Consider the following 27,486-nt stretch of genomic DNA (forward strand, 5'->3'; position numbering starts at 1 on the left):
GACCTGAAACATTAACTGTGTTTCTCTCTCCACGGAAACTGCCTGACCTGCTGAGTGTTTTCAGCATTTTCTGGTTTTATTTCAGATTTCCAGCATCTGTAGTTTTCTGATTTTCAGTCTGGGATATGGAACTGGTGTCAGAAAGGACGAGCACAGCAGGAGCAGAATGTTGTAAATTAACATCCAGTTCATTGATATCCTTCAGGGGAGAGAACTTGCTGTCCTTCCCTAGGCTGACGTGTCTCTGACTTTAGCAGACGGCTTCTTGATAGCCTTCAGAAATGTGCCAATGGCCACTCTGGGTCAAAGCACAATGTGCAGGAACCTGGACACACTGCTCATCATTGACTAAGCCTCTAGACTCGGATACAGCAAAGTTGCTCCCAGTCCAGTCATAGAGCAAGGAAACAGGCCTTTGGCCCATTGAGTCCACGCCAACCATCAACCACCCATTTACACTGATCCATGTTCCTATCAGCTCCCCCCAGGTTCTACAACAAGCCTACATACTAGGGGCAATTTACACTGATCAATGAACCGACCAACTTCCACGTCTTTGGGATATTGGAGGAAATCAGAGCACCTGGAGGTCACAGGGAGAACACCCAAACTCCCCACAGACAGCACCTGAAGTCAGGATTGAACCCCAGTCACTGAAAGTATAAGGCAGCAGCACTACCTGCGGTGTCACTCTGTTGCCCTAGGCAACCTTGCAAAGTTCTCCTCACCACCGTCTGGAGTCTAAGTTGGCTGAGCTGTCTGACTGGCACCTGGTGTGTTGGGTCTGATTCTGTGACCATGGCCATGATGGGTCTGTCATCACTGCCTCTGGGTCCAACCTGTCCCACCGCCTGGACACATCCACTAGAGCCTGGATCACGGTGGTACAGGTGGGGGGAGCCAACCCTTGGATTCCTCAGCATCGAATCTAAACCCCATGAATGCACCAGGTGAAACATGGTCAAGGAAACTGCCTCCTGACTGGATCAGTGCTCCTCCAGAGTGGAACCAGCCCTCACTCACTCCTGCTCTTCTCCTGCCCCTCACCTACCCGTGTGCTCCCTGTTGGCCCCATCCAGCCGGCCCCGTTCACTCTCTCACTCCCTCCTGCCGTCTTTTGATGTCTCTGCTCATGCCCTCCATTCGCTTCTTTGTGCACCCAGTGCCCCCACCACTCCCTCTCTCTCTCTCTCTCTCTCTCTCTCTCTCTCTCTCTCACAGTCTCCCTCTTTCTCTCTCTATCTCTCTATCTCTGTCTCTCTGAGTGATGGGACCTAGTGCAAGAAGGTAGCCAAAACAGAATTTGTTAGTTGCAACCAAGAGGGTTTCTTGAAACAGTACGTGGATAGTCCAACTAGACTAGAGACCATTCTGGACCTGGTGTTGGGAAGTGAACCTAGCCAGTGACTGACCTTTCAGTGGGGGAGCATTTAGGGAACAGTGATCACAACTCCTTCAGATTTAACACAGTTATAAGGATAAGTCTGGACCAAGGGGAAAAGTATTAAATTGAGGGAGGGCAAGTTACAACATCATTAGGCAGGAGCTGGGGGGAATAAATTGGGAGCAGCCGTTATTGGGTAAGTCCATGTCATTTAACGAATGTCATCTAAAGACCAGCTGATCAGAGCTCAGGACTGGCGTGTTCCAGTAAGGAGGAAGGACAAGGATGATAAGGTAAGGGAAACTTGGATGATGAGAGAGGTGGTGAATTTAGTCAGGAGGAATAAGGAAGTGTGTGTAAGTGTGTAAGGCCTTTGAGGCATATAAAGAAAGCAGGAAAGGACTGAAGCAGGGGATTAGGGAGGCCCAAAGGGGCCATGAAATATCCTTGGCAAGTAGGATTAAAGAGAATCCCGAGGCATTTTTTATTTACCTTAAAGACAAGAGGGTAACTAGGCAGGGGGTAGGACCACTCAAGATAGAGGAGGGGATTTACGCTTGGAGTCAGAGGACGTTGGCGAATTACTAAACGAGTACTTTGCATCTGTATTCACTAAGGACAAGGACATGAAGAACAGTGAGATCAGTGTGGGGTACTCTAACATGCTAGGGCATTTTGAGATCAAAGAAGGAGATGGTGTTTGGTCTCCTGAAGAGCTTTAAGGTGGGTAAGTCCCTAGGGCCTGATGGGATCTATCCCAGTTTATTGAGAGAAGCAAAGAGAGGAGATTGCTGTGGCCTTGACAATGATCATTGTATCCCCTCCAGCCCCAGGCGAGGTCCCAGAGGGCTGGAGAGTAGCCAATGTTCCTTTCTTTAAGAAGGGTAATCAGGATAATCCATGATATTATAGGCCTGTGAGCCTCACACCACTGGTGGTGAAGCTATTGGGGAAGATTCTTAGGGACAGGATTTACTCATATTTGGGAGAACATGGGCTAACTAGAGACAGTCAGCATGGCTTTGTGCAGGGCAGGTCATGTCTTACTAACTTGATTGAGTTTTTTGAGGAGGTGACCAAGGTGATTGATAAAGGTAGGGTGGTGGATGTTGTCTACATGGACTTTGGTAAGGTATCTGACAAAGTCCCCCATGGAAGACTGATCAGTAAGATTAAGATACATGGGATCTACGGTAAGTTGGCTGTTTGGATTCAGAATTGGCTTTTCATAGAAGACAGAGGGTAACGGTGGATGGGTGATATTCTGGCTGGAGGTCCGTGACCAGTGGTGTTCTGCAGGGATCAGTGCTGGGACCTCTGCTGTTTGTGATAAATGATTTGGGAATGTATGTAGATTGGTATTGGTTTATTATTGTCACTTGTACCGAGGTACAGTGAAAAACTTGTCTTGCATACCGTTCATACAGATCAATTCATTGGGTTGGTTCATATGGGTTGGTTAGTAAATTTGCGGACGACCAAAAAACTGGTGGAGCTGTGGACAGTGAAGAGGGTTGTCAAAGGATAGAGCGGGATACAGATTAGTTACAGATATGGGCGGAGAATTGGTAGAAGGAATTTAATACAGAGAAGTATGAGATGTTGCACTTTAAGAGGTCAAATGTAAAGGGAAGGTACTCAGTTAATGGCAGGACCCTTAACAGCACTGATGTACAGAGGGACCTTGAGGTCCAGGTCCATAGCTCCCTGAAAGTGGCCATGAAGTAGATTCAGTGGTAAAGAAGGGGAACAGCATGCTTGCCTTCATCACTAGGGGCAGTGATGTTGCAGCTGTATAAAATTTTGGTTAGGCCACACTTGGAGAGTGTGTGCAGTTTTGGTTGTCCCATTGCAGGAAGAATGTGGGGGCTTTGGAGAGGGTGTGGAAGAGGTTCACCAGGATGCTGCCTGGATTAGAGGATATGAGCTATAAAAAGGTGGACAAACTTGGGTTGTTTTCTCTGGAGCGGTGGAGGCTGAGGGGAGACCTAATAGAAGTTTATAAAATTAAGAGAGGCACAGTTAGGGTAGACAGTCAGAATCTTTTTCCCAGGGTAGAAATGTTGAATACTAGAGGGCATAGCTTAAAGGTGAGAGGGAAAGTTTGAAGGAGGTGTGTGGGGCAAGTTTTTTTACACAGGGTGTGGTGGGTGCCTGGAATGTGCTGCCAGGGATTGTGGTGGAAACAGATACGATAGAGGTGTTCAAAAGGCCTTTATTCAGGCACATCAATGTGCAGAGAAAGGAGGGACATGGACCATGTGCAGGCAGAAGGGATTAGTTTAATTTGGCATTGTGTTCGGCACAGACATGGTGGGCCGAAGGGCCTGTCCTGTGCTGTACTGGTCTATGTTCTTTCTCTCTCACCCCTCCCCATTCCCTCCCTCCCTCCCTGTCTCCTGTGCGCCATCACGTTTCTCCGGTGCTCGCTCTTCCTCGTGTCCCCGTCTCTTCAAACCGACTCTGACCCTGAGCAGTTTCCCACTTCCAGTCTAGAAGCTTCCGTGTTGCTCCGCTTGGGTTTGGCTGGGAAGTCCTTTCACTGATTTTCATTCCACACGTCAGGTTGAACTTCGACAACTCTGCGTACCGCTACATCCAGAAGGAGGACACCGAGGAGCAGGAGATGCTGCCCTTCACCAGTGACTTCTTCTTCGAAGTCTTCCCCTTCAACATTGTCTTCAGACAGGCAAGTTCACGTTGCCCTTCTGTGGGGCACCATGCCATCGCGCACCCACCTCCCGTTCCTGCCACCCTTCTCTGCCATCGAGAGTCATCGAGTCACACAGCACATACACAGGCCCTTCGGCCCACCATGTCCTGCTGACCACCAAGTACCGATCTACACTAACCCCATTTACCAGCTCTTGGTCCGGGTCTCTGCCCTGGTGATCCAAGTGCTTGACTTGATACTTCTTATGTCATGAGAGTCTCTGCCTCCACACCCCCCCTCAGGCAGTGGGTTCCCGATTCCAACCCCTCCCTGGGGGATAAAAGTTCTCCTCAGATCACTCCTAAACTTGGATTCACAAGGTTGTGCAGATGCTGGAACCTAGACCAGCAAATCTGCTGGAGGAGCTCAGTGTGTCAGGCAGCATCTGTGGGGGAAGGAATTGCTGGTGTCGTGGGTCAAAACCCTGTTCCTCCAGTAGATTGGTTGTTGCTCACTTCTAAACTTCTTCCCCTTTACCCTACAATTATGCACTCTCGTTTATGACACCTCTGTTAGGGGGAGAGGTTTCCCACTATCTACCCTTCTGTGCCTTTCATAATTTTGTACCCCTCTATCAGGACCCCCTCAGCCTCCATTGCTCGAAGGAAAACAGACCCAGCCTCTCCGGTCTCTCCTCATAACTGAAACGCTCTATCCCAGGTGACACCCTGGTGAATCTCCTCTCCACTCTCTCCAGCTCTGTCACGTCTGATGATGTGTCTACCAGAACTGCACACCGTGCTCCAGCTGTGGTCTAACCGATGTTTCATAAAGCTGGACCATAACTTCCTTGCTGTTATATCCTGTGTCCCTGATAATGACGGCAAGTATCCCAGAGACTTTCTTCACCAGCCTCTCCACCTCTGCTACCACCTTCAGGGCTCCTTGAAACTTGTACACCAGATCCCTCAGGGGGCCACCATTCGTTGTGATGTCCGACCCTCATTAGCTCCCCCGTGTCTTGCTCCTCTCAGCATTAATTTACATCTGCCATTGCTCTGCCTATTATACCAACTGTCCCTGTCCACCTCTCTCCTTCCCTGACCCCTCCCTCCCTGATCCCTCTCTTCCTCTCCCTCACCTCTCTCCCTGACCCCTCTCTCCCTCTCCCTGACCCCTCTCTCCCTCTCCCTGACCTCTCTCCCTGACCCCTCTCTCCCTCTCCCTGACCCCTCTCTCCCTCTCCCTCACCTCTCTCCCTCTCCCTCACCTCTCTCCCTCTCCCTCACCTCTCTCCCTCTCCCTGACCCATTTCTCCCTCCCTCTCTCCCTCCCTCCCTCCTATTCTTCCTGCCCTCTCTCTCCCCTTGCACTCTCATTCTCTCTCCCTGCTCCGTCTCCAGATTCTTGCTCCTCTCTCTCTCTGTTCCCTGCCCTCTGTTCCCTGCCCTCTGTTCCCTGCCCGCTCTCTCTCTGTTCCCTCCCCTCTCTCTCTCATTCTCCCCTGCCTCTCTCTCTATCCTTGCCTCATTCTTTCTTTGTCTTTGCCCTCCCTCTGTTTGTCCCTTCCCCCTCCCTGCCCTCCTTCATTCCTATCCACTCCCTCCTTTATTTTCCCTGTCCTTCTACTCTCCCGCTGTGACTCTCTGTCCTTGCCGCCTCTGCCTCTCTCTCTTTCTTGCTCAATCCAACATCTCTCTCTCTCCCAGCCACCTCTCTCACACTGACCTACCTCCCTCTGCCGTTTCTTTCTCTCGTTGAGCCAGTTCGCTCTCCCTTCCATTTCTCTCTCTCTCCCTGACATCTTCTTCTCTGTCCCTGCCCCTCTCTCTTCTTCCCTATTCTCCCTTTGTCTCTCCATGAACAGTACAGCACAGGAACAGGCCCTGCCGAACTGGTTAAACTAGTAATTAGACGCCTAAAGGCGATAGAGGAGATTGCTCAACCGTTGGCTAGGATCTTTGAGTCCTTGTTGTCCACGGGAATGGTACCGGAGGATTGGAGGGAGGCAAATGTTGTCCCCTTATTCAAAAAAGATAGTAGGGATAGTCCAGGGAATTACAGACCAGTGAGCCTTACGTCTGTGGTGGGCAAGCTGTTGGAAAGGATTCTAGGATACAGGATCTATGAGCATTTAGAATCATGGACTGATCAGGGACAATCAGCATGGCTTTGTGAAGGGAAGATCTTGCCTCACTAGCCTGATAGGGTTCTTTGAGGAGGTGACCTGACAGATTGATGAGGCTAGTGCAGTAGATGGACTTTAGTAAGGCGTTTGACAAGGTTCTGCATGGTAGGCTTCTTCAGAAGGTCAGAGGGCATAGGATCCAGGGAGGCTTGGCCATGTGGATTCAGAATTGGCTTGTCTGTAGAAAGCAGAAGTTTGTGGTGGAGGGAGTGCATTCAGATTGGAGGGCTGTGACTAGGTGTCCCACAAGGATCGGTTCTGGGACTTCTGCTTTTTGTGATTTTTATTAATGACTTGGATGAGGGGGTAGAAGGGTGGGTTGGCAAGTTTGCAGATGACACAAAGGTCGGTGGTGTTGTGGATAGTGTGGAGGACTGTCGAAGGTTGCAGAGAGACATTAATAGGATGCAGAGCTGGGCTGAGAAGTGGCAGATGGAGTTCAATCCGGAGAAGTGTGAGGTGGTACACTTTGGAAGGACAAACTCCAAGGCAGAGTACAAGGTTAATGGCAGGATTCTGGGTAGTGTGGAGGAGCAGAGGGATCTGGGGGTTCATATCCACAGATCACTGAAAGTTGCCTCACAGGTGGATAGGGTAGTTAAGAAAGCTTATGGGATGTTAGCTTTCATAAGTCATGGGATCGAGTATAAGAGCCACGAGGTAATGATGCAGCTTTACAACACTCTGGTTAGATGACACTCAGCGTACTGTGTCCAATTATGGTCTCCTCATTATAGGAAGGATGTGGAAGTGTTGGAAAGGGTGCAGAGGAGATTTACCAGGATGCTGCCTGGATTAGAGAGTATGGATTATGAGGAGAGACTAAAGGAGCTAGGGCTTTACTCATTGGAGAGAAGGAGGATGAGGGGAGACATGATAGAGGTATACAAAATATTAAGAGGAATAGATAGAGTAGACAGCCAGCGCCTCTTTTCCAGGGCACCAATGCTCAATACAAGAGGGCATGGCTTTAAGGCAATGGGTGGGAAGTTCAAGGGAGATATCAGAGGGAGGTTTTTCACCCAGAGAGTGGTTGGTGCATGGAATGCGCTGCCTGGGGCGGTGTTGGAGGCAGGTACATTGTCAAGATCAACAGATTGTTAGATAAGCATATGGAGGAATTTAAAATAGAGGGATATGTGGGACGAAGGGGTTAGATAGTCTTAGGCGTGGTTTAAAGGTTGGCACAGCATTGTGGGCTGAAGGGCCAGTATTGTGCTGTGCTGTTCTATGTTCTATGGTTCTAACTTAACCAATCCCTTCTGCCTGCACAATGTCCCTATCCCTCCATTCCCTGCACATCCACATGCCAATCTAAGAGGCTCTCAAACACCTCTCTCGTATCTGCCTCCACCACCACCGCTGGCAGCACATTCCAGGCACCCACCGCTGTCCGTGTAAAACACTTGCCCCGCACATCTCCTTTGAACTTACCCCCTCTCACCTCAAACGTATGCCCTGTGGTATTAGACATTTCGACCCTGGGAAACAGATACCGGCTGTCTACTCTGTCTGTGCCTCTCATAATCTTCTAAACCTCTATCAGGTCTCCCCTCAGCTTCTCCACAGCTCCAGAGAAAACAACACAAGTTTGTCCAACCTCTTCTCACAGCTCATACCCTCTAATCCAGGCAGCATCTTGGTGAACCTCTCCTGCACCCTCTCCAAAGCCTCCACATCCTTCCTGTAACGGGATGACCAGAACTGAATGCAACACTCCCGATGTGGCCTGACCGGAGTTTTATAAAGCTGCAACATAAGGCTCCATCCGTCTTCATACCTCCTGCTCTCTCGGTCTCTGTCCCTGCACTCCACACTCACTCTTTCTGTTCTGCCCACATTCTATCCATCTCTCTCTCTCTCTCTCTCTCTCTCTCATTTCTCTCCTCCTCCTATCTATCCCACTCCTTCTTTCCAAGTCCGTCTCTCTCCTCTGCCATCTCCTCCCCTCCCTCACTCTTCCTTCCTGCTGCCCCCTCCCTTTCTCTTCTTTCTCCTTCCCTCTCTCCTCATCCCTCTCTCCTTCCTCTCCGTCTCTCCCCTCCTTCTTTTCTCCTCCCTGCCTCCCTCACGTTCCCCTCCTTCTGCCTCCCTCTCTTACCTCCCTTTTCCCTTTCTCCCCATCCCAGTCCCTCCCCCTCCCTCCCTCCCCAACTCCCCATCCCCCTCCTTTTCACTCTACCTCATTCTTAGCCTCTCCATTTCCCTCTCACCTCTTCCTCTCCCCCTCTCCCCATTCTTCACTCCCATCCCTCCCTCTCGCTACCCTTCCTTCCTCTCTGCCCCTCCCTCTCTCTCCCCTTCAATCTCTCTCTTCTCATTCCCCCTCCGTCTCTCACTCCATCCTCTTCCTCACTCCCACGCCCCTCCCTCTGCCCCTCTTCCCCCTGCTCCCTTCCCTCCCCCCTCTCTCCCCCTTTCTCCCCCCTCTTCTGCCCTCTCTCCCCTCCCTCTGCGGGCTGTCGTGGTGTGGGTATGTGGGTGTCCAGGTGCAGGTCGCACACCACCCCCCCTCCCCCACCGTCACTGATGGGTGTCACTGCCCCTCCCAGGACATGGTGGTTCACAACGTGGGATCCGGACTGGCCACCGTCTTCCCCGACCTGGACGGCAAACTGATCACTGACACCTTCCTGCTGGCTCGGCCCCTGGTGGAGTTCACGTGGAGCATGGTGAGGAAGGCGCCGGTGGGGGGTGGGGGGGGTGTCAATGGGGAGGAGTCAGTGGGGAGGGGGATTCGGTGGGGGGGGGGAGGGTGATTTGGTGGGGGAGTTGGTGGTGGGGAGAGTGGGGGGAGTCGGGGGGAGTCAGTGGGGAGGGGAGTCGTGGGTGCAGTTAGTGGGGGAGTCGGTGGGGGGAGTCAATGGGGAGGGGGATTCAGTGGGTGTGGACAGTGGAGAGGGGGATTTGGCAGTGGGGGGTCGATGGGGGAGATGGCCAGGGGGAGCTGGTGGGAGGGGAGTCAGTGGGGGAGTTAGTGGGGAGGGGGATTTGTGGGTGGGGAGGTTGATGGGGGGAGATGGTCAGGGGGAGTTGGTGGGAGGGGAGTCAGGACAGGGTGAGGAGGAGGTGGTTGGTGGGGAGGGGAGTCAGGGGAGGTGGGGGAGGGGGTGATGGTGGGGTGGGGGGGTCGGTGGCGAGGGGGAGATGATGGGGGAGTTGGTGGTAGGGGGAATCAGGGGGTAGATGGTGGGGGAGGGGAGTCGGGGGGAGCGGGAGTCAGTGGGGAGTCGGCGGGGGGAGGTTGGGGAGGGAGTATCTGGGCTGAGTTACATCCACCTCCCTGAACCTGTCGATGGGAGGGGCGATCTGTAGGTCACAGGTCACTCTGAGATAGGGTCAGACCCATCCCTCACCACTGGATATCCCTGGACCCCACTCACCCCTCCCCCACATCCCTCCCCCACCACCCCCCCTCCCCCAATCACCGTTTCCGACATTTAAAAGTCACTTTAAACCAATGTCCTGTGGCCTCCTGTGGCCTGCTGGGGAGGGTTTGGGTCAATGTTGTCAGGCAGAAATCTACGTGCCTGACTTCCTGAGGTTCTGCCCAAAGACCTTGCAAAAACTTTCTGACAATCCTGGTGTATCACATCTACCGGTTCCCCCCTCACCTACTCCACGAGATGCATCCTCCAAAACCCCCCATAGATCAGAGTAACGTGGCCTCCCTTTCATCGACCCTGCTGCCCCTGATAATCACAGTATGACTTTCTCCTTGTAAGATTCCAGTTCAGTGGGTGATGCCCTCACAGGGGGAGATGCCTCATGACACATCCCCGGCCTTCCCCGAGTGGGTGACGGTGAAGAACGACACACGAGGAGTAGGGGGGTGTCAGTCACTGACTCTCCCACTTCCTGTTTCAGATCATATCTCATCCCAACAACCTGTTTGAGATCATCTCCAAAGAGCCTGTAAAACGAGAGCGGAATCTCCACAACAGAGTGCAGAGTGAGTGAGGGAACGGTGTCCTCGGAGGGAGGGGGAGTGATGGGTCCACAGTGAGGCAGGTGAGGAAAAATACACATTGAGTGAGGAGGGAGGAGGTGTAGGGAGGGGGGAGGGGGGAGGACATTGAGTGAGGAGGGAGGAGGTGTGGGGGGGAGAGGACATTGAGTGAGGAGGGGAAGGGAGGGGGAGAACAGATTGATGGTGGGGGGAGAGGACATAGTGAGGACAGGTAAGAACCAAGCTGGTACATGAGGATGAACAAACATTGAAGAGCAGACAGGCACAATGTGAGGGGCAGTTGGCTCTCGACAGCCCTGCGGGGATATAGACATGGTGTCAGAGAGTTGAGGAGAGCTTTGGGCCAATGGGTGCAGTCTCCTTTATGTTTTTGCCTTTTTTGTTTTTTCTCACACTGTATTTGGGTTTATTTTGATGCCTCTTTCTCACACTCCATCTCTTGTCCTCCCTCTGCCTCTCTCTCTCCCTCCCTACCTCCCTCTCTCAGTTATTCTCTCCCTCTAGAGTCATACAGCTGTGCGGCATAGAAACAGGCCCTTAGGCCTACGATGGGCCTCAACTAATTAAACTAGTAATTAAAAGCCCTTCTGCCTACACAATGTCCACATCCCTCCAATCTCTGCGTGTGCAGAAGATTGCCAAAGGATACAGTGGGATGTAGGTCAGGTGCAGATGAAGGCGCAGAAATGGCAGATGGAGTTTAATCCGGCCATGTGCCTGTCTAAGAGCCTCTTAAGCACCTCTATCGTATCTGCCTCCACCACCACCTCTGGCAGCACATTCCAGGCACCCACCACTATCTGTGTAAAAAAAAACTTGCCCCACACATCTCCTTTGAACTTTCCCCCTCTCACTCTAACTGCATGCCCTCTGGTATTAGACATTTCTACCCTGGGAAAAGACTTTGACTGTCTATTCTCAGCTTCTGCCGCTCCAGAGAAAAAACCCTTGGACCGTAAGATCCCTCAGTACATAAACTCAGTTAAGGGTCGGGCCATTTACTGTGTCCTGTCCCTTTACATTTGATCTTCCAAAGTGCAACACCTCACACTTGCCCGGATTAAACTCCATTTGCCATTTCTGCGCCTTAATCTGCAACTGACCTATATCCCGCTGTATCCTTTGGCAATCTTCCATACTGTTCACAACGCCACCAACCTTTGTATCATCTGCGAGCTTACTAACCCACCCATCTGCGTTTTCATCCAGGTCATTTATGTACTGTACATCACAGAAAGCAAAGGTCCCAGTCCAGATCCCTGTGGAATACCACTGGTCACAGACCACCAGCCTGATTAAGTCCCATCAACCACCTGCCTTCCAGTGGATCAATAGGTATTGTCACTGGATTAATAACCTAGATACCCAGGGCAAAGTCCTGCAGACCTGGGTTCAAATCCCATCGTGGCAGATGAAGAAAAATTCATAGAACATAGAACAGTACAGCACAATACAGGCCCTTCGGCCCACAATGTTGTGTCGAACTTCAAACCTCACCGAAGACTATCTAACGCCTTCCTCCCACATATCCCTCTATTTTAAATTCCTCCATATGCTTATCTAGTAATCTCTTGAATTTGACCAACGTACCTGCCTCCACCACCATCCCATGCAGCGCATTCCATGCTCCAATGACTCTCTGGGTAAAAAACCTTCTTCTGATATCTCCCTTGAACTTCCCACCCATTACTTTAAAGCCATGCCCTCTTGTATTGAGCATTGGTGCCCTGGGAGAGAGGTGCTGGCTGTCCACTCTATCTATTCCTCTTAATATTTTGTATACCTCTATCGTGTCTCCTCTCATCCTCCTTCTCTCCAAAGAGTAAAGCCCTAGCTCCCTCAGTCTCTCTTCACAATCCATACTCTATAATCCAGGCAGCATCCTGGTAAATCTCCTCTGCACCTTTTCCAATGCTTCCACATCCTTCCTATAATGAGGTGACTAGAACTGGACACAGTACTCTAAGTGTGGTCTAACCAGAGTTTTATAGAGCTGCATCATTACCTCACGGCTGATGAAAGCTAACATCCCATAAGCTTTCTTAACTACCCTATCCACCTGTGAGGCAACTTTCAGGGATCTGCGAATATGAATCCCCAGATCCCTCTGCTCCTCCACACTACCCAGAATCCTGCCATTAACTTTGTACTCCGCCTTGGAGTTTGTCCTTCCATAGTGTACCACCTCACACTTCTCCGGATTGAACTCCATCTGCCACTTCTCAGCCCAGCTCTGCATCCTATCAATGTCCCTCTGCAATCTTTGACAATCCTCTACACTATCCACAACATTACCGACCTTTGTGTCGTCTGCAAACTTGCCAACCCACCCTTCTACCCCCTCATCCAAGTCATTAACAAAAATCACAAAGAGCAGGGGTTCCAGAACTGATCCCTGTGGGACACCACTAGTCATAGCCCTCCAATCTGAATGCACTCCCTCCACCACAACCCTCTGCTTTCTACAGGCAAGCCAATTCTGAATCCACTTGGCCAAGCCTCCCTGGATCCCATGCCCTCTGACCTTCCGAAGAAGCCTACCATGCAGAACCTTGTCAAACGCCTTACTAAAATCCATGTAGACCACATATACTGCACTAGCCTCATCAGTCTGTCAGGTCACCTCCTCAAAGAACCCCATCAGGCTTGTGAGACGTGATCTGCCCTTCACAAAGCCATGCTGGCTGTCCCTGATCAGTCCATGATTCTCCAAATGCCCATAGATCCTATCTCTAAGAATCCTTTCCAACAGCTTGCCCACCACAGACATAAGGCTCATTGGTCTATAATAACCTGGACTATCCCTACTACGTTTTTTGAATAAGGGAACAACATTTGCCACCCTCCAATCCTCCGGTACCATTCCCGTGGACAACGAGGACTCAAAGATCCTAGCCAACGGTTCAGCAATCTCCTCCCTCACCTCGTGGAGCAGCGTGGGGAATATTCTGTCAGGCCCCAGGGACTTATCTGTCCTAATATTTTCTAACAGCTCCAACACATCCTCTCTCTTGATATCAACATGCTCTGGAACATTACCCTAACCAACACTGTCCTCAGGGTCATCAAGGCCCCTCTCCTTGGTGAGTACTGAAGGGAAGTATTCAATGAGGACCTCACCCACTTCCACAGCTTCCAGGCACATCTTCCCGCCTTTATCCCTAATCGGTCCTACCTTTACTCTTGTCATCCTTCTGCTCTTCACATAAGTGAAAAATGCCTTGGGGTTTTCCTTAACCCTATTCACCAAGGCCTTTTCATGTCCCCTTCTTGCTCTCCTCAACCCCTTCTGAAGTTCCTTCCTTGCTACCCTATATTCCTCACGAGCCCTGTCTGATCCTTGCTGCTTACACTGTATGTATGCAGCCTTCTTCCTCCTAACTAGTTGTTCCACCTCTCTTGTCACCCATGGTTCCTTCACCCTGCTATTCCTTCTCTGCCTCACTGGGACAAATTTATCCCTAACATCCTGCAAGAGGTCCCTGAACAATGACCACATCCCCATAGTACATTTCCCTTCAAAAATGTCATCCCAATTCACACTCGCAAGTTCTAGCCTTATAGCCTCATAATTTGCCCTTCCTCAATTAAATATCTTCCTGTCCTCTTTGCTCCTATCCTTGTCCATGACGATGCTGAAGGTTAGGGAGCAGAGATCACTGTCCACCAAATGCTCACCCACCGAGAGATCTGTCACCTCACCCAGTTCATTACCTAATACTAGATCTAATATGCCATTCCCTTTAGTCAGCCTGTCAACCTACTGTGACAGGAATCCCTCCAGGACACACTTAACGAACTCTGCCCCATCTAAACCTTTGGTACTAAGCAGGTGCCAATCAATATTTGGGAAGTTGAAGTCTCCCATGATAATAACCTTGTTATTCTTGCACCTTTCCAAAATCTGCCTCCCAATCTGCCTCCCAATCTGCTCCTCAGTATCCCTGCTGCTACCGGGGTGCCTATCGAATACTCCCAGTAGAGTAACTGCTCCTTTCTTGTTCCTAACTTCCACCCATACTGACTCTAGAGAGGATCCTTCTACATTATCCACCCTTTCTGCAGCTGTAATAGTGTCCCTGACCAGTAATGCCGCCCCTCCTCCTCTTCTCCCCCCCCCCCCATCCCTTTTAAAACACTGAAATCCAGGAATATTCAATATCCATTCCTGCCCTGGTGACAGCCAAGTCTCTGCAAGAACCACAATATCGTAGTCCCAACTACTTATCCAAGCTCTCAGCTCATCACCCTTATTCCTGATGCTTCTTGCATTTAAGTAAATGCACTTTAGCCCATCCACCTTACTACTTTTACACCCTGTCCTCTGCTTCTCCTTCCTCAAAGCCTCTCTACCTGTTAGATCTGACTTTACTCCATGCACTTCTTCCACTGACCTATCCCTCTGGTTCTATCCCCCTTGCAAACTAGTTTAAACCCTCCCAAACCACCCCAGAAAACCTGCCTGCAAGGATATTGGCCCCCCTCATGTTCAGGTGTAACCCACCCAATCTGTACAGGTCCCACCTTCCCCAGAAGAGATCCCAATGATCCAAAAATCTAAAACCTTCCCACCTGCACCAACTCCTCAGCCACACATTCATCTGCCATCTCCTCCTATTCCTACCTTCACTATCACGTTGCACTGGCAGCAATCCTGAGATTGCTACCCTTGAGGTCCTGTTCTTCAGCCTTCTGCCTAGCTCGCTAAACTCACTTTTCAGGACCTCATCCCTCTTTCTACCTATGTCGTTGGTACCAACATGAACCACGACTCTGGCTGCTTTCCCTCCCACACAAGAAAGCTGTGGACCCAATCAGAGACATCCCGGACCCTGACACCTGGGAGGCAACATACCATCCGGGATTCATGCTCACTGCCACAGAACCTCCTATCTGTTTCCCTGACTATCGAATCCCCTATCATGACTGCCTTCCTCTTCTCCTCCCTTCCCTTCTGAGCAGCAGGATCAGTCCCAGTGGCAGAGACCTGGCTACTGCTGCTTGATCCCTGCAGGTCATCCCCCTCAACGGCATCCAAAGCGGAAAACCTGTTACTGAGGGGAACGGCCTCCAGGGTCCTCTGCACTGTCTGCCTGTTCCCTTTCTCTTTCTCTCCCCTGATGAAATCCCACGATCAAATGAAAAATTCTAACTATGACAATGAAAACCACAGCCGATTGTTGTAAAGGCCCATTCAGTTCACTGCTGTGGAACTCTCCATCCTGACTTGGTGAGGCCGACACGTGACTCCAGTCCTACAGCAACCTGCTTGACCCTTAACTGCCCTCAGAAGGCCGAGCAAACCAGTCAGTTGTACTAAACCTCCAGAAAGCCACAAAGAAACAAAACCAGAGGGATGGGTCACCCTGAATCAACCGGGGCAGCGAAACCTGTTCTCACCCTCTGTAAACTCCTCCTTACCAACAACAGGGGGCTGGTGCCAAAGTCGGCTCTCAACATTGGGAGAGCCGTCTCACAAACTAGTCAACATAGTCACACTCGCAGACTCCTTGGACAGCTCCTTCCAGAACCACAGGCAGCAGAATCACGGGGAACACCATCCCCTGGAGATTGCCCTCCAAGCCTCACACCATCCTGACCTGGAAGTATATCACCGTTCCTTCACCGTCACTGGGTCAAAGTCCTGGAATTCTCCGACTCACTCGTGCTCAAACCCACTTTGTCTCATTCTCCCTGCAGATGCCGATTATGAGAATGCAAACCGTGCCGGGGACGTCAGTGTGCTGCTCCTGGCCTTTCAGTCAATAGTTGGTGATGATTACAAAGGTGAGACAGCTCACAAATCGTTCTCACATCGTGTTTGCCTCATTTCAGTCAGGTGTGTTTATGACATGCACAGCCCAGGTAAAACACACCTCCACACCGTCCCATCACACACTCCCGGGGTCAGACAGAGTTGAGGCTCCCTCTACAACTGTCCCATTACACACTCCTGGGTGGGGACAGCACTGAGCTGACTGGGAGACTGGAGACTTGATTCCAGGACGGGACAGTGTGTGGATGGGTTGCAGGTTGGAGAGAGGGGTGTGTTGTCTACTGAAGGAAAGAAGAGAGGAAAAGAAGAACAATAAGGAAGAGTTTGATTAACACCATCTGAGGTTGGTGGCTCTACTTGGGGAGGAGGAAGGGGCTGAACATCGAAGGGGCAGTGCTTCCAGATCCAGCAGGGAGGTTTCACAATTAGACCAGTGGAGCTCCCTCGCCACCTCAGGGGTCTGGTGTGGGTCAGCTGGAGCTGCCGGGGTGAAGGGAGGTTCCAGCAACGGCCGAGGCAGCTTTAGACGGTGTGATTTGAACGAGGCCAGAGCCATTGTCCTCGTCCTTGCTCTGCCTGCCCGCCTACTTCATCCCCACACCCCACTCTCCGATGGTTACTCTGTTCTCTCCGGTGGTGGGACCCCCACGGCTGCAGACGCAGCCATTCCTGTGGCCCCCATCGCTGTGCTGACTGATGACATCCGAAGTGTGAGAGGTACCCCCACCCCGACGTGGCCACCGAGACCTGGCGCTGGCAGAAGCTGTCGGCCCTCAGCCGTTGTCGGGAGTGTACGGGATGGTCTGCTCCTTCCTGCAGACAGAGTAACGGGCTCAGTGCGGACAGGCCGTTCCTGGCGGTGGACCCCTGGGGCCCACCGTGCAGAGGGTCATCCTTTCCACCGCCCATTCCCGGTGAGCTCCTCCGCTCCGGCTGCGCCGTCCAAAGGAGGTGAGTTTGGGGATCAGCCCAATCCTGCAGCCTCCAACGTGTCTTCTTCTTCTGTCCTCAGCCGTTCCTGCAGCTGGTGAGGGAGTTGTCCAGCTCCGGGGGTGGCGTACAGTGTCTCCGGGACCTGGGTGTTGTGTGGGCCCACACCGCCAGGGGGTGGGTTTGTTTGGAGGAATGTCCCCCAATCCTGGCTGCTCGCCAGCCCAGGACGGTTCGGCTCCCCTCCCCTGGGGCTCACGCCAGGCACCGTATGCAGGGCTGAGCCACAGGCCGGCAGTGGTGACACCGTCTGCGCAGAAGGAAGATGTGGAGGGAGGCCAAGGTCTTCGCCCTGGGCACCCATTGGTCCTGAGAGCCCATCCTGAGGGAGGACAGAGGGAAAGGCTTCCTCCCTGGGAAAGAGGAGGAGGACCCCCTTCCTCGGGGACGCAGGAGGGGCCTGAGGTGCAGGGCGGGAGGATGACTCCTCCGGTAGGGGCCTGGCTTTCTCCCACCGTCAGCACCTTGTGGCCCCACCTACCAAACCCCTCCGACGGGGCAGAGTGAGGGTGCCCCAGTGGTTGGTGGGGAGCAGGGGGACCCCTGGAATTGTGTCTCCCTCTGCCGCTGAGACCAGTGTCTGGGTGAGGGGTGCGGCTGTAAAGGCTGGGACCTCCTCTGACACCGATGGTGCCCAGGAGCTGCCCATCTCAGTCACAACAGTACTTGGGGTGGGGGAGGGGAAGGGAGGAGGACAGAGGGGGTGGGGAGGGAGGGGAGAGGCAGTGGGGGAGGGGAGATCTCCCCCTGCCTACCTGGGGACCTGGCTCCTGCTGGATGTGAGCCGGGACGTTGGGACCACCCTTCGGCCTGAGGCAGGGGCAGATCCTGAGCTGCTTCCCCCGACGACCGCTGATTCCCCGGAGGATCCCTCCGCTGCTGATCCTGGGGTGGGGATGGTACCACAGTGTGAGGGGGGGCGAGTTGTCCGCTGGTGGTGACTGTGGGAGGGGACTCGGTGTGGGGCAGGGGGCCGGGGGTCTCTCCACAGGTTTCCCAATCCCTCCGTCCTCACAGAGGGAGATGCATGGTGAGCTTCCTGCAGGAGACCCATTCCATTCTGGGAGAGGGAGCTGTCCGTCTCCCTGGTGAGGGGACGTCTCCGTGTGTCACCCGGGGGAGGGGGGTGCGGGGGGGGTGACTATCTTGTGGCCTTGATCTTTCAACCAAAACTCTTGTGGTTCAAGGAACTCATGCCAGGCCAGTTGCTCTACCTCGCCATGTGCCTGGACGGTGTGCCTGTGCGCTTTGTGAACACGTTACCCCCCACCACCCCCCCCCCCAGGTCCGGCAAGCGCGCTTCTCTCAGGAAGTATCCACTCCTGGGCTCCATCGACAGCAGAGGGTGCGTCATCCGTGGGGGATTTCAGCTCCACCCTGAGGCAGAGGGATCGCTCTGGTCCCTGGCGTGGCGTACAGAGTAGGGGAACTAGTTGTCTCCCTGGTGGACATCCGGTGAACTCTCCATCCTGAACCCATGGCTTCCCCCTGAGGTCTGGGGAAGGTGGCTCCTGAATCCACCGTCCGCCCATTTCACAGGCGTTGGCGGTGGAACTCCCCATGTTCCTCAGGGCTTTCTGGAATGTCCCGGGGGAAGCTCTGGTAACGAGGAGATGCCCCTCTCATGGCCCAGAGCAGTGACTCTCCTGTTGCCTAAGAGAGTTGGTCTCTGCCTCCTCTGTCCTCGGCATGGATGACAAGACCTTTGCCCAGGCCCTGTCCACCTGTCTGGGCTCTGTGCTGGCCCACACCATCCACTCCAACCAGCCCTACAGCCCCAGGCCAGTCCATCCAGGTACCCGGCCCTCCTCACCCAGGGGGCTGGTCTGTTGGTCGCCTTCTACTCCCTCGATCAGGACAAGGCATCCGACAGGGGGTGGTCACTAATACCCTTCCGGGACTCGCCACACCTCTGGGCTGCACCCTGAGGCCCGGGAACAACTCTTGTATGCTGCTGCAGAGTGCCTTGTGGAAGGGACTGTGTCCTTGGTGAGCCACGAGAAGGGTGCCCGCAAATGCCCCGTGTCCAGCCACAGTGCTCCACCTGCATCCAACCGTGCCTGTGGTACCTTTGGCGGGTTTGGCTCTGCGTGAGCAGGGATGGAGGTGGTCCTCTCCGCTTCCAACGCGATGTGCTCCTCGCGGTCACGGATCCTGTCGACCCGTGGAGGATGCGGGAGTGCCAGCGGGGCTCTTCGACTGCATCCTCCACACCGATCAACTGGGAGGAACATTCCGGACTCCCGGTAGGTCAGTGGTGGGTGGACTCCCAGCCCTAGACGGGACCACTTGTGTGGAGCACTGCATACCTCCTTTACCTGGGAGTCTCCCTGAGCCCTGCTGAGGAACCCTGGCAGGAGGTGGAGGTGAGTCACCACCCAGGTAGGGTGCTGGACAGGACTGTCCCGAGTTTAAGAAAGGATGTGCTGGCATTGGAGAGGGTTCAGAGAAGATTCACTAGAATGATTCCAGGAATGAGAGGGTTAACATACGAGGAACGTTTGACGGCTCTTGGACTGTACTCCTTGGAGTTCAGAAGAATGAGGGGGGACCTCATAGAAACATTTTGAATGTTAAAAGGCCTGGACAGAGTAGATGTGGCAAAGTTGTTTCCCATGGTAGGGAAGTCTAGTACAAGAGGGCACAACTTCAGGATTGAAGGGCGCCCATTCAGAACAGAGATGCGGAGAAATTTCTTTAGCCAGAGAGTGGTAAATCTGTGGAATTTGTTGCCACAGGCGGCTGTGGAGGTAAAGTCATTGGGTGTATTTAAGGCAGAGATTGATAGGTATCTGAGTAGCCAGGGCATCAAAGGTTATGGTGAGAAGGTGGGGGAGTGGGGCTAAATGGGAGAATGGATCAGCTCGTGATAGAATGGCGGAGCAGACACGATGGGCTGAATGGCCAACTTCTGCTCTGGTGTCTTATGGAGTACAGGGGCCAAGGAAAGGTCACAAACCATCTGGTGACCTCCATGTGCGGTTCCAGTTAGTCACTTTGGTCCCACACCCCTCCCGCCTCTGCTGCCCAGATCTGGAGGGAGGTGGAGATGCTCTGGCTGCCGGGACACTTGGACGAAGGGAGGGACTGGAGTGAACTGGGATGTCCCGGGGCTCCTCCTGTCACACTGAGAGGACATGAGGGTGGGCTGATCCTGACTGTGCTGCCCCCCCTCCACCCCCCTTGGCTCAGCTGGAATTGCTCCAGACTCAGGCCAGGACCCCCCCCAGGGAACCCCTCCCACACAACGTGGGCCGTCTCTGCACTGCCCCTCCACACCCCCCATGCCGTACCACACTGCGTACGGGTGTTTCCTGTACGGCTGCTCCTGTACACTCTCCACATCCTCATCCTCGTCTGCTGTCCGGCAGTTCTTTTTTAATACAAACATTTATTAACTGAAAGCTCTACAAAAGGACAACCAGTGCCAAAACGCTACAACTAATACAGAAAGAGAAGAAAACAAACTAAGCAGCGGCATAACTACAGCAAAATAACACGAACTAAACACCCGCTAAATGCACACGCAGCACAGCAGAGAAGAATTGTATTCTCACTACCCATGACACACGCAATCCCCTGAGGGGCCCAGCAAGCGTGGAACTCACCCAGGGTGCCTGTGGAGACTGCGTGGTCCCTCTCCAAGGACACTCGCGCGTGGACGTAAGCACGGGAGATGGCAGGCAGGCCAACCGGCCGGAACCCTTGGCCACCCGCCACCGGGACCCGTGTGCCGTCTGGCAGTGAGTGGGACCCCCAGTGGAGGTCGAGGGTGTGAGGTGGAGGGCTTACCCTGGGGTGCAGGGTGTGCCTCAGGCTGAGCTGTACGACAGGTTTCAGAGTTGGTTTGCGGCCACATCTGCGGCCTGTCAGTCCGTGGTTTGTGTACGTACTGAGCGCGGGGGGGCTGCACGTTCTGGTTGCCCTGGAGACCTGGTCTTCGGGCCCCTGGTACAGAGGGGAGGGGGCGGAGTCAATCAGGGGACCTCCTCGCTGCCTGTCACTCACAGCTGCAGGTAGTGACCTGCCGTGGGTTTGGCGCCTGCCAGGTGTCTGCCCCTCTTCGGGCAGGTGTCTGTGTCCTGCAGAGGGAGCACGGTGCCCACCGGCTCGCTGGAAGCTCCCTGGGGCTGCAGTGTGTCCCAGAAAAGGACAATTTGTTTATAGTTTGAAAATTACGCAGATATTTGAATGGAAATGATTGATAACTTTGTAAATATGTCCACAATGTTTCACAGAGTGCGGCTGGGAGCAGCTGTTGTCGGCTGGTGTTGGAGGTGGGGGAGTGTTTGCTGGTGGATAAGGCAAGGTCCTGTGGGCAGGGGGTGTCAGGCCTTGTCCTGCCTGCTTCCTGGGGTAAGGCCATTGTCTGTGGAGGCAGAGGAGGCGGCAGCGTTGTTGGGGTGGGGCCATCAGTTCAAGGGAGCTTCTGGCATTTTCCATCCTTTGCACAGTTATCGACTCCCTTCCCGCCCCATGTGTTGGGGGGGAGGGGGGCGCGGGGTAACGGTTCCTGACCAGAGAAGTAGGCACAGAATCACCCCCCTCGCCCTGATCCACCTATCACCTGCCAGCCCCTTCTCCACCCCTGCCCCTGACCTTACACTGGCTGCCTCCCCTCAGTCCTGACCCACTGAGTCCCACCAGCAGCTCGGATGTTGCTCCCTTCCTGCCCCAGTTACCTGGTCTGGCAGCTGAAGCTTCCAGGGTGATGGAGGCCCCTCAAACATTGGGCATGGAGAGGCTTCAGAGTCCTGGGTATAGACACCTAGCCCAACCAAAGATCCACCACAAAGATCCTCTCCCTCTTCCACCCATTCCACAGGGTGTGGCCATCCTTGTATGGTCTGTGCTCTCCAGTGTCCGTCTCTGCTCTCCAGTGTCTGCGATCTCCAGTGTCTGCGATCTCCAGCGTCCGTCCGTGCTCTCCAGCGTCCGTCCGTGCTCTCCAGTGCCCGTGATCGCCAGTGTCCGTCTGTGCTCTCCAGTGTCTGTGCTCTCCAGTGTCCGTCTGCGATCGCCAGCGTCTGTCTGTGCTCGCCAGTGTCCGTCTGTGATCTCGTGTCCCAGTGCAAGAGCTCCATCTTTCTCATGAACTGAGACCCATTTCTTCTGTGATAATCCTTGAGATACACATCCAGCTCTCTGCACTAATGTGCTCTGTGCCCGTGGCTCTGATGGTAATCCAGAGGTTATCACCTGCTGTAATTTGGTCTGAAGCCCCTTGTTCTCCTTCTGTGGATCTTTCTCCTTTCTCCTACCAGTGTCACCACCGGCTCTTCCCCCTCTTCCTCGAGTCCCTCTCTGGCCCCCTGAAGAGATCCTCCTGACCCTGGGCCACTGTGATATTCACTCCTGGCTGCAGGACCGGCATTGACCCATTAACTGCACGGGCTCCCATCAGCTTCACACCCGCAGCCTGCATTGCCCTCCCTACCATGTTTCTGTGTTCAGTTTGCTCATCCTCGCTGGCAGGACTCACACGTGTTGGACAAGCTCAAGTCTTGAGATTCCTACAGCACTCCCTTTGCGACCCCCGTACCTGCCTCACTGGCAGTCACACCTCGTGCCCCCTTCACTGAGCAGCTCAATAGTGCTAAATCCTTTCCTGGAACAAAGTAGCCTGAAGCTTAGAATCCAGCTCATCAACTCGGAGACAAAGTTCTTGTAGCCACAGAGACTACTGGAGATGTAGATGTCTGCACCCATCTATCACTCACCTGCTCTGCTTCCCCACTCTGCCCCCTCCCTCCCCTACTCGGCTCAACCTGCCTGTCAGCTTACACCCGTCCTCAGTCCACCACTCACCCCTGCCCCCATCTCAAACCCCCCCCCGACTCCTCCATATACTGGCCATCTCCCCTCCCCATTCTCAGTCCTGATGCAGGGTCTCCACCTGAAACGTCACCAATTCCTCTCCCCCGCACCCCCCCGCCCTGCTCGACCCACTGAGTTCCTCCAGCAGAGTGTTGCTCCACCAGAGATATGTTCTCACGGTCTCCATCAGTTCATACAGATTGCAGCTGCAAGACACCACTTGCCAGCCTTGCCTGTCACGGGATATTGATTTAATTTAATAAATGTATTTATATCTGACCCCATCGCCCTTCTCTCACTGCAGTCTGTGCTCTGGACCTGTGTGACGGGGTGCTGGTGAAACACACTTGGTTCTATTTCCAGGTGTGAGTTCACTCTGATGTCAATGACCCAGTTACCTGTGAGACAGCAGACTACTCAGTTACTTGAAATATCCTGCAGTTTAAAACTGTGAGATGAAGGGAATTTAACACTAAAACTATAAGTAATACATTTTTTAAATTAAAATATTTCCTCATGAAAGTTCACCACATCTGGGGTCCCTGTCTCCCATACCCATTCTTCTGAACTCAGTGTAGAAAACTCTGAGTCTCCTGCTCGCCAGATCCCTGATTAACAAGGGGTGAAGGACTTGTCCAGCAGTTACTGGTTTACCAACCCCGCAGTGACAGGGACCACTCAGCAGGAGATTGTGTTTGTCAAAAGGACCGAGGACCCCAGGAGTGAACTTTTCTTGAGCTTATACCAGCTTCGATGGTGCGACGGGAGGGAAAGCACCTGCCACTGCAGGAGGCAGCTCCACCGAGGAGCTGATCCACTGAGTGACGTCAAATCTCAGATGTCTGAGTGCACCCTGGTCTTGTCTCTCCCCAGATGGACACAGCTCGAGCAGAGCCGACACGGGGGGAGATGGCAGCCGCTGCCTTCGGCTGAAGGGACAGATGAGATACATGCCAGAGTGGGAATCCATCATCTTCCTGGGGACCCCTGTGTAAGGTGTCTTGTGATTGGTTGGAGGCTGGCGTGGATGGGCGGGTCTGTGCACAATGAATAAGGGGGTGGAAGGCCAGTACAGCGGGTAAAGCCGCTGCCTCACGGCGCCAGAGACCCGGGTTCGATCCCGACCTCCGGCGCTGTCTGTGTGGAGTTTGCACGCTCTCCAATGTGACCGTGTGGGCTTCCCCCGGGTGCTCCGGTTTCCTCCCACATTCCAACGACGTGTGGGGTCGGTGGGTTAACTGGCCGCTGTAAGCTGTCCCCATGGGGTGTGTGGGTGAGGGGTAGAACCTGGGGGGAGTCAATGGGAATGTGGGGAAGAAAATGAATGGGGGAATGGGACCGTTCCATTAGCTGGCACAGTCTTGATGGGCTGAACGGCCTTCTTCTATGTCATGGAAATATGTAAGAAGTGTTAGCGGTGTGAGGAGAGGCTGACAATGTGTGGTGTGGGGCGGGGAGGAGTGGGGGCGGGGTGTAGGGGTCAGGGTTGGCAGTGGAGGAGGCTGTGGTGTTTGGGTGTGGGTGACGGGACTGTAGTGTCAGCAATGACTTCATTTTTCATGTAGTTGTACAAAACCATGAGGGGCAGAGATAAGGTGGATGGTGACACTGCTTTCCCCAGGTTCGGGGAGTTGAAACCCAGAGGGCACAGAACATACAACAGTACAGCACAGGAACAGGCCCTTTGGCCCACGATAGGTTTAATGTGAGAGGGGAGAGATTTAAAGGGGACCTGAGGGGCAGGTTTTTCACGCAAAGGGTGGTGGGTGTGTGGGACGAGCTGCCAGGGGAAGTGGTTGGGGCGGGTACAATAACAACGTTTAAGAGACATTAAGACAGGTTCAAAGATAGGAAACGTCTGGGATGTGGGCCAAACACGGGCAGATGGGGCTAGCTCAGGTAGGCAACTTGGTCGGCATGGACCAGTTGGACCGAAGGGCCTGTTTACGTGCCGTGTGACTCTCTGACTCTGCAGTTATTCAGGCTCTTGTGTTGCAGCATGGAGAGCCTGGGTGCCATGTTTAAGACGGGCTTGTACATCAATGACCTCAGTATGCACGACTCCAGTCGGGACCTGGTCCTTGCTGGGACACAGCAGTCCGAGGAGCTGAAACGGGCTCTGATACAGGCAAGTATCGGGGCTGTGAGTGTGTGTGAGTGAGTTAGTGCATTGTGTGAGTGTGTGTGTTAGCGTGCGAGTGTGTGTCTGAGTGTGCATGTGAGTGTGTTTGTAAGTGTGAGTGTGAGTGTGTGTGTGTGCTTCTGTTTGTGTGTGAGTGTGTGCATGAGTGTGTGTGAGAGTACGTGTGTGTGAGTGTGCATGTGTGCGAGTGTGTATGAGTGTGTGTGTGTGAGAGTGTGTTAGTGTGTGTGAATATGTGTGTGTTATTGTCTGTGTGTGTGAGAGTGAGTGTGTGTGAGTGTGTGTGTGATGTGAGCGTGTGGGTGTGTGTGTGTGAGTATGTGTGTGTGAGTGTGTGTTAGTGAGTGTGAGTGTGAATATGTGTGTGTTATTGTCTGCATGTGTGTGAGTGCGTGTGTGTGAGAGTCTGAATATGTGTTATTGTCTGTGTGTGTGTGAGCGTGAGTGTGTGCGTGTGTGTGTGTGCGTGTGAGCGTGTTCACCTCCACCGTTGCGAGATCCCCTTTCCCTTCAGGAGCAGAAGAAGTCGAGCAAGCTGGAGGAGAGCATGAAGATGTTGGATTACGAAATGAAGAAGACCGACGACCTCCTCTACAGGATGATCCCCAAGCCTGTGGCCAAGAGTCTGCGCAAAGGCGTGCCCTCCGTCAACACCTGTGAGGTAGGTCAGGTCCCTCCACCTCCTGCCCTCCTCTCCCCTCTCTGCCCACCCATCTCTGGCCCTCTGCTCCACTGATCCACGCCAGCGCGCTCTGTAACCTTTGATGTGGGGGTGATTCAGCTGTTTGTCCAGTTGCTGTAACGTGGGGGTCTCTGTCCCCACCTCCCGCTCAGGCACTGTGTTCCAGATGCCAGCCAGCCTGTGGGAGAATGGTTCTTCCTCGGATACCCTCCCAACGTCTCACTCCTCATCTTAAACCCATGCCTGCTGGTCGTATCTACCCCTGCCATGGGGAAAGTTTCGAGCTATCCACCTGATCTATCTCCCTCATCATTTTGTACACTTCTATCAGGCCTCCCCAACCCACCCTCCTCCCTCACAACCCTCCCCTCGCTCCCCTCCCCCACACTCATCCCCACTCCCCTCCCCCATTCTCCAACCCAGTCTTTCCCAGACCCCCTCAATCCCGGACCCCCTCACTCCTGGGATCCCCCATCCCCAACCACCTTATGCCCAGACCGTCTCACTCCCCGACCCCCTCATTCCCATCAGGGCCCTTGGGGTCACAAGCACGTTGAAACAGTGGATCCAGATCTGTCTCGGTAATGGGAGCCAGAGGCTGATGGTGGAGGGCTGCTGTGTGGGTGGAAACCTGTGTACCCCAGGGGTCTGGGGTGGGACCTGATTGTTTGATCTGTACATTGACAGCTAGGCTATGCAGGTAGGAGGTGTGATGAGGAAGTTGGTGGTAAGGGTGGGGGTGAGGGTGGGGGTGACAGTGGGGGTGGGGTGTTGATGGTGAGGGGCCTGGTCTCCAGCAGGGGGATGGGGTGGATCAGCCGCAGAGCCAGCAGAGCATGGCCGATGGAAGTTATTCCCGACAAGTGTGAAATGGTGCACTTTGGGAGATCCAGTGAGACCAAGCCTTACACCAGGAATGGCGGGGCCCTGGGGACTACCAAGGAATGGAGGGACCTTGGTGTTCAATGCCAGTGATCCTCAGAGGTGGCAGCACAGGCAGATAAGGTGGTGTCGGAGGTATCTGGAGCTGCCTTCACGAGCTGGACAATTCAATATAAGAGCCGGCCATCATGCTGTAACTTTAACAGACACCTGGACAACTCCATGGACAGGAAAGGTTTCGAGGGATAGGGGTCAAACGTGGGTAAGTGGGCACCTTGGTCGGCATGGACTAGTTGGGCCGAAGGGCCTGTTTCTGTGCTGTACAACCCTGTGGCTCCATAACTCTGGTGAGGCGACACTAGAGTGTTGTATGGTCACCGCACGACAGGAAGGAGGGGTCTCAGCGGAGAGGGTGGAGGGGGAGGAGGGAGGACTGAGTGGAGGAGGCTGAGGGGGTCCTGGTGGAGGGGTGTGAGGGAGGACCAGGTGGAGGGTGTGAGGGATGGACAGGTGGAGGGGGAGGAGGGAGGACCGGGTGGAGGGTGTGAGGGAGGTCAGGGCGGAGGGTGTGAGGGAGGTCAGGGCGGAGGGTGTGAGGGAGGCAGAATGGAAGTGTCAGACCAGAGGCCCTGGTTTGTGAGGAGGAAAGGGGATGAGAGGGGATCTAATGAACCTTCTCCCCGGGGGGGGGGGGGGGGGGGGGGGGGGCGGGGTGGTGGTTGGGGGTGGAAGCTGGACCTCACCGCCTGAGGGGGTGGGGGAGGCAGAGACTCCCACAGGGTTACGGGGTTGCAGAAGCCTCTGGACAAACACTTGAACCACCAGCGCAGAACATACAGACCTGGTGCTGGTCGGTGGGACGGCTCGGGTTGGCTCCTCGATGGTCGACACAGACCTGGTGGGCCGGAGGGCCTGCTCCTTCGCCGTGTGACTCTGTCACTCCCTGAGGCCACACGTGCCCAGGTGGAGGCCGAGCTGATGTTCCCCGAGCTCACGTTTGG

General features: G+C 53.8%; 1 protein-coding gene across 1 annotated transcript in view; it reads left to right on the forward strand.

Moving 5' to 3' along the window:
- The window catches only part of LOC127582851 (soluble guanylate cyclase 88E-like), a 44,884-nt gene that overhangs the window by 6,882 nt on the left and 10,516 nt on the right, over nt 1-27,486 (forward strand). Inside the window, 6 exon segments of the mRNA XM_052038418.1 lie at nt 3,950-4,073; nt 8,778-8,897; nt 10,093-10,192; nt 23,688-23,769; nt 24,777-24,906; nt 25,436-25,582. Of these exon segments, the coding sequence (XP_051894378.1) occupies nt 3,950-4,073; nt 8,778-8,897; nt 10,093-10,192; nt 23,688-23,769; nt 24,777-24,906; nt 25,436-25,582 (703 nt within the window).

The sequence above is a fragment of the Pristis pectinata genome, chromosome 25 (genome assembly GCF_009764475.1).
Source record: "Pristis pectinata isolate sPriPec2 chromosome 25, sPriPec2.1.pri, whole genome shotgun sequence".
NCBI lineage: Eukaryota > Metazoa > Chordata > Chondrichthyes > Rhinopristiformes > Pristidae > Pristis > Pristis pectinata.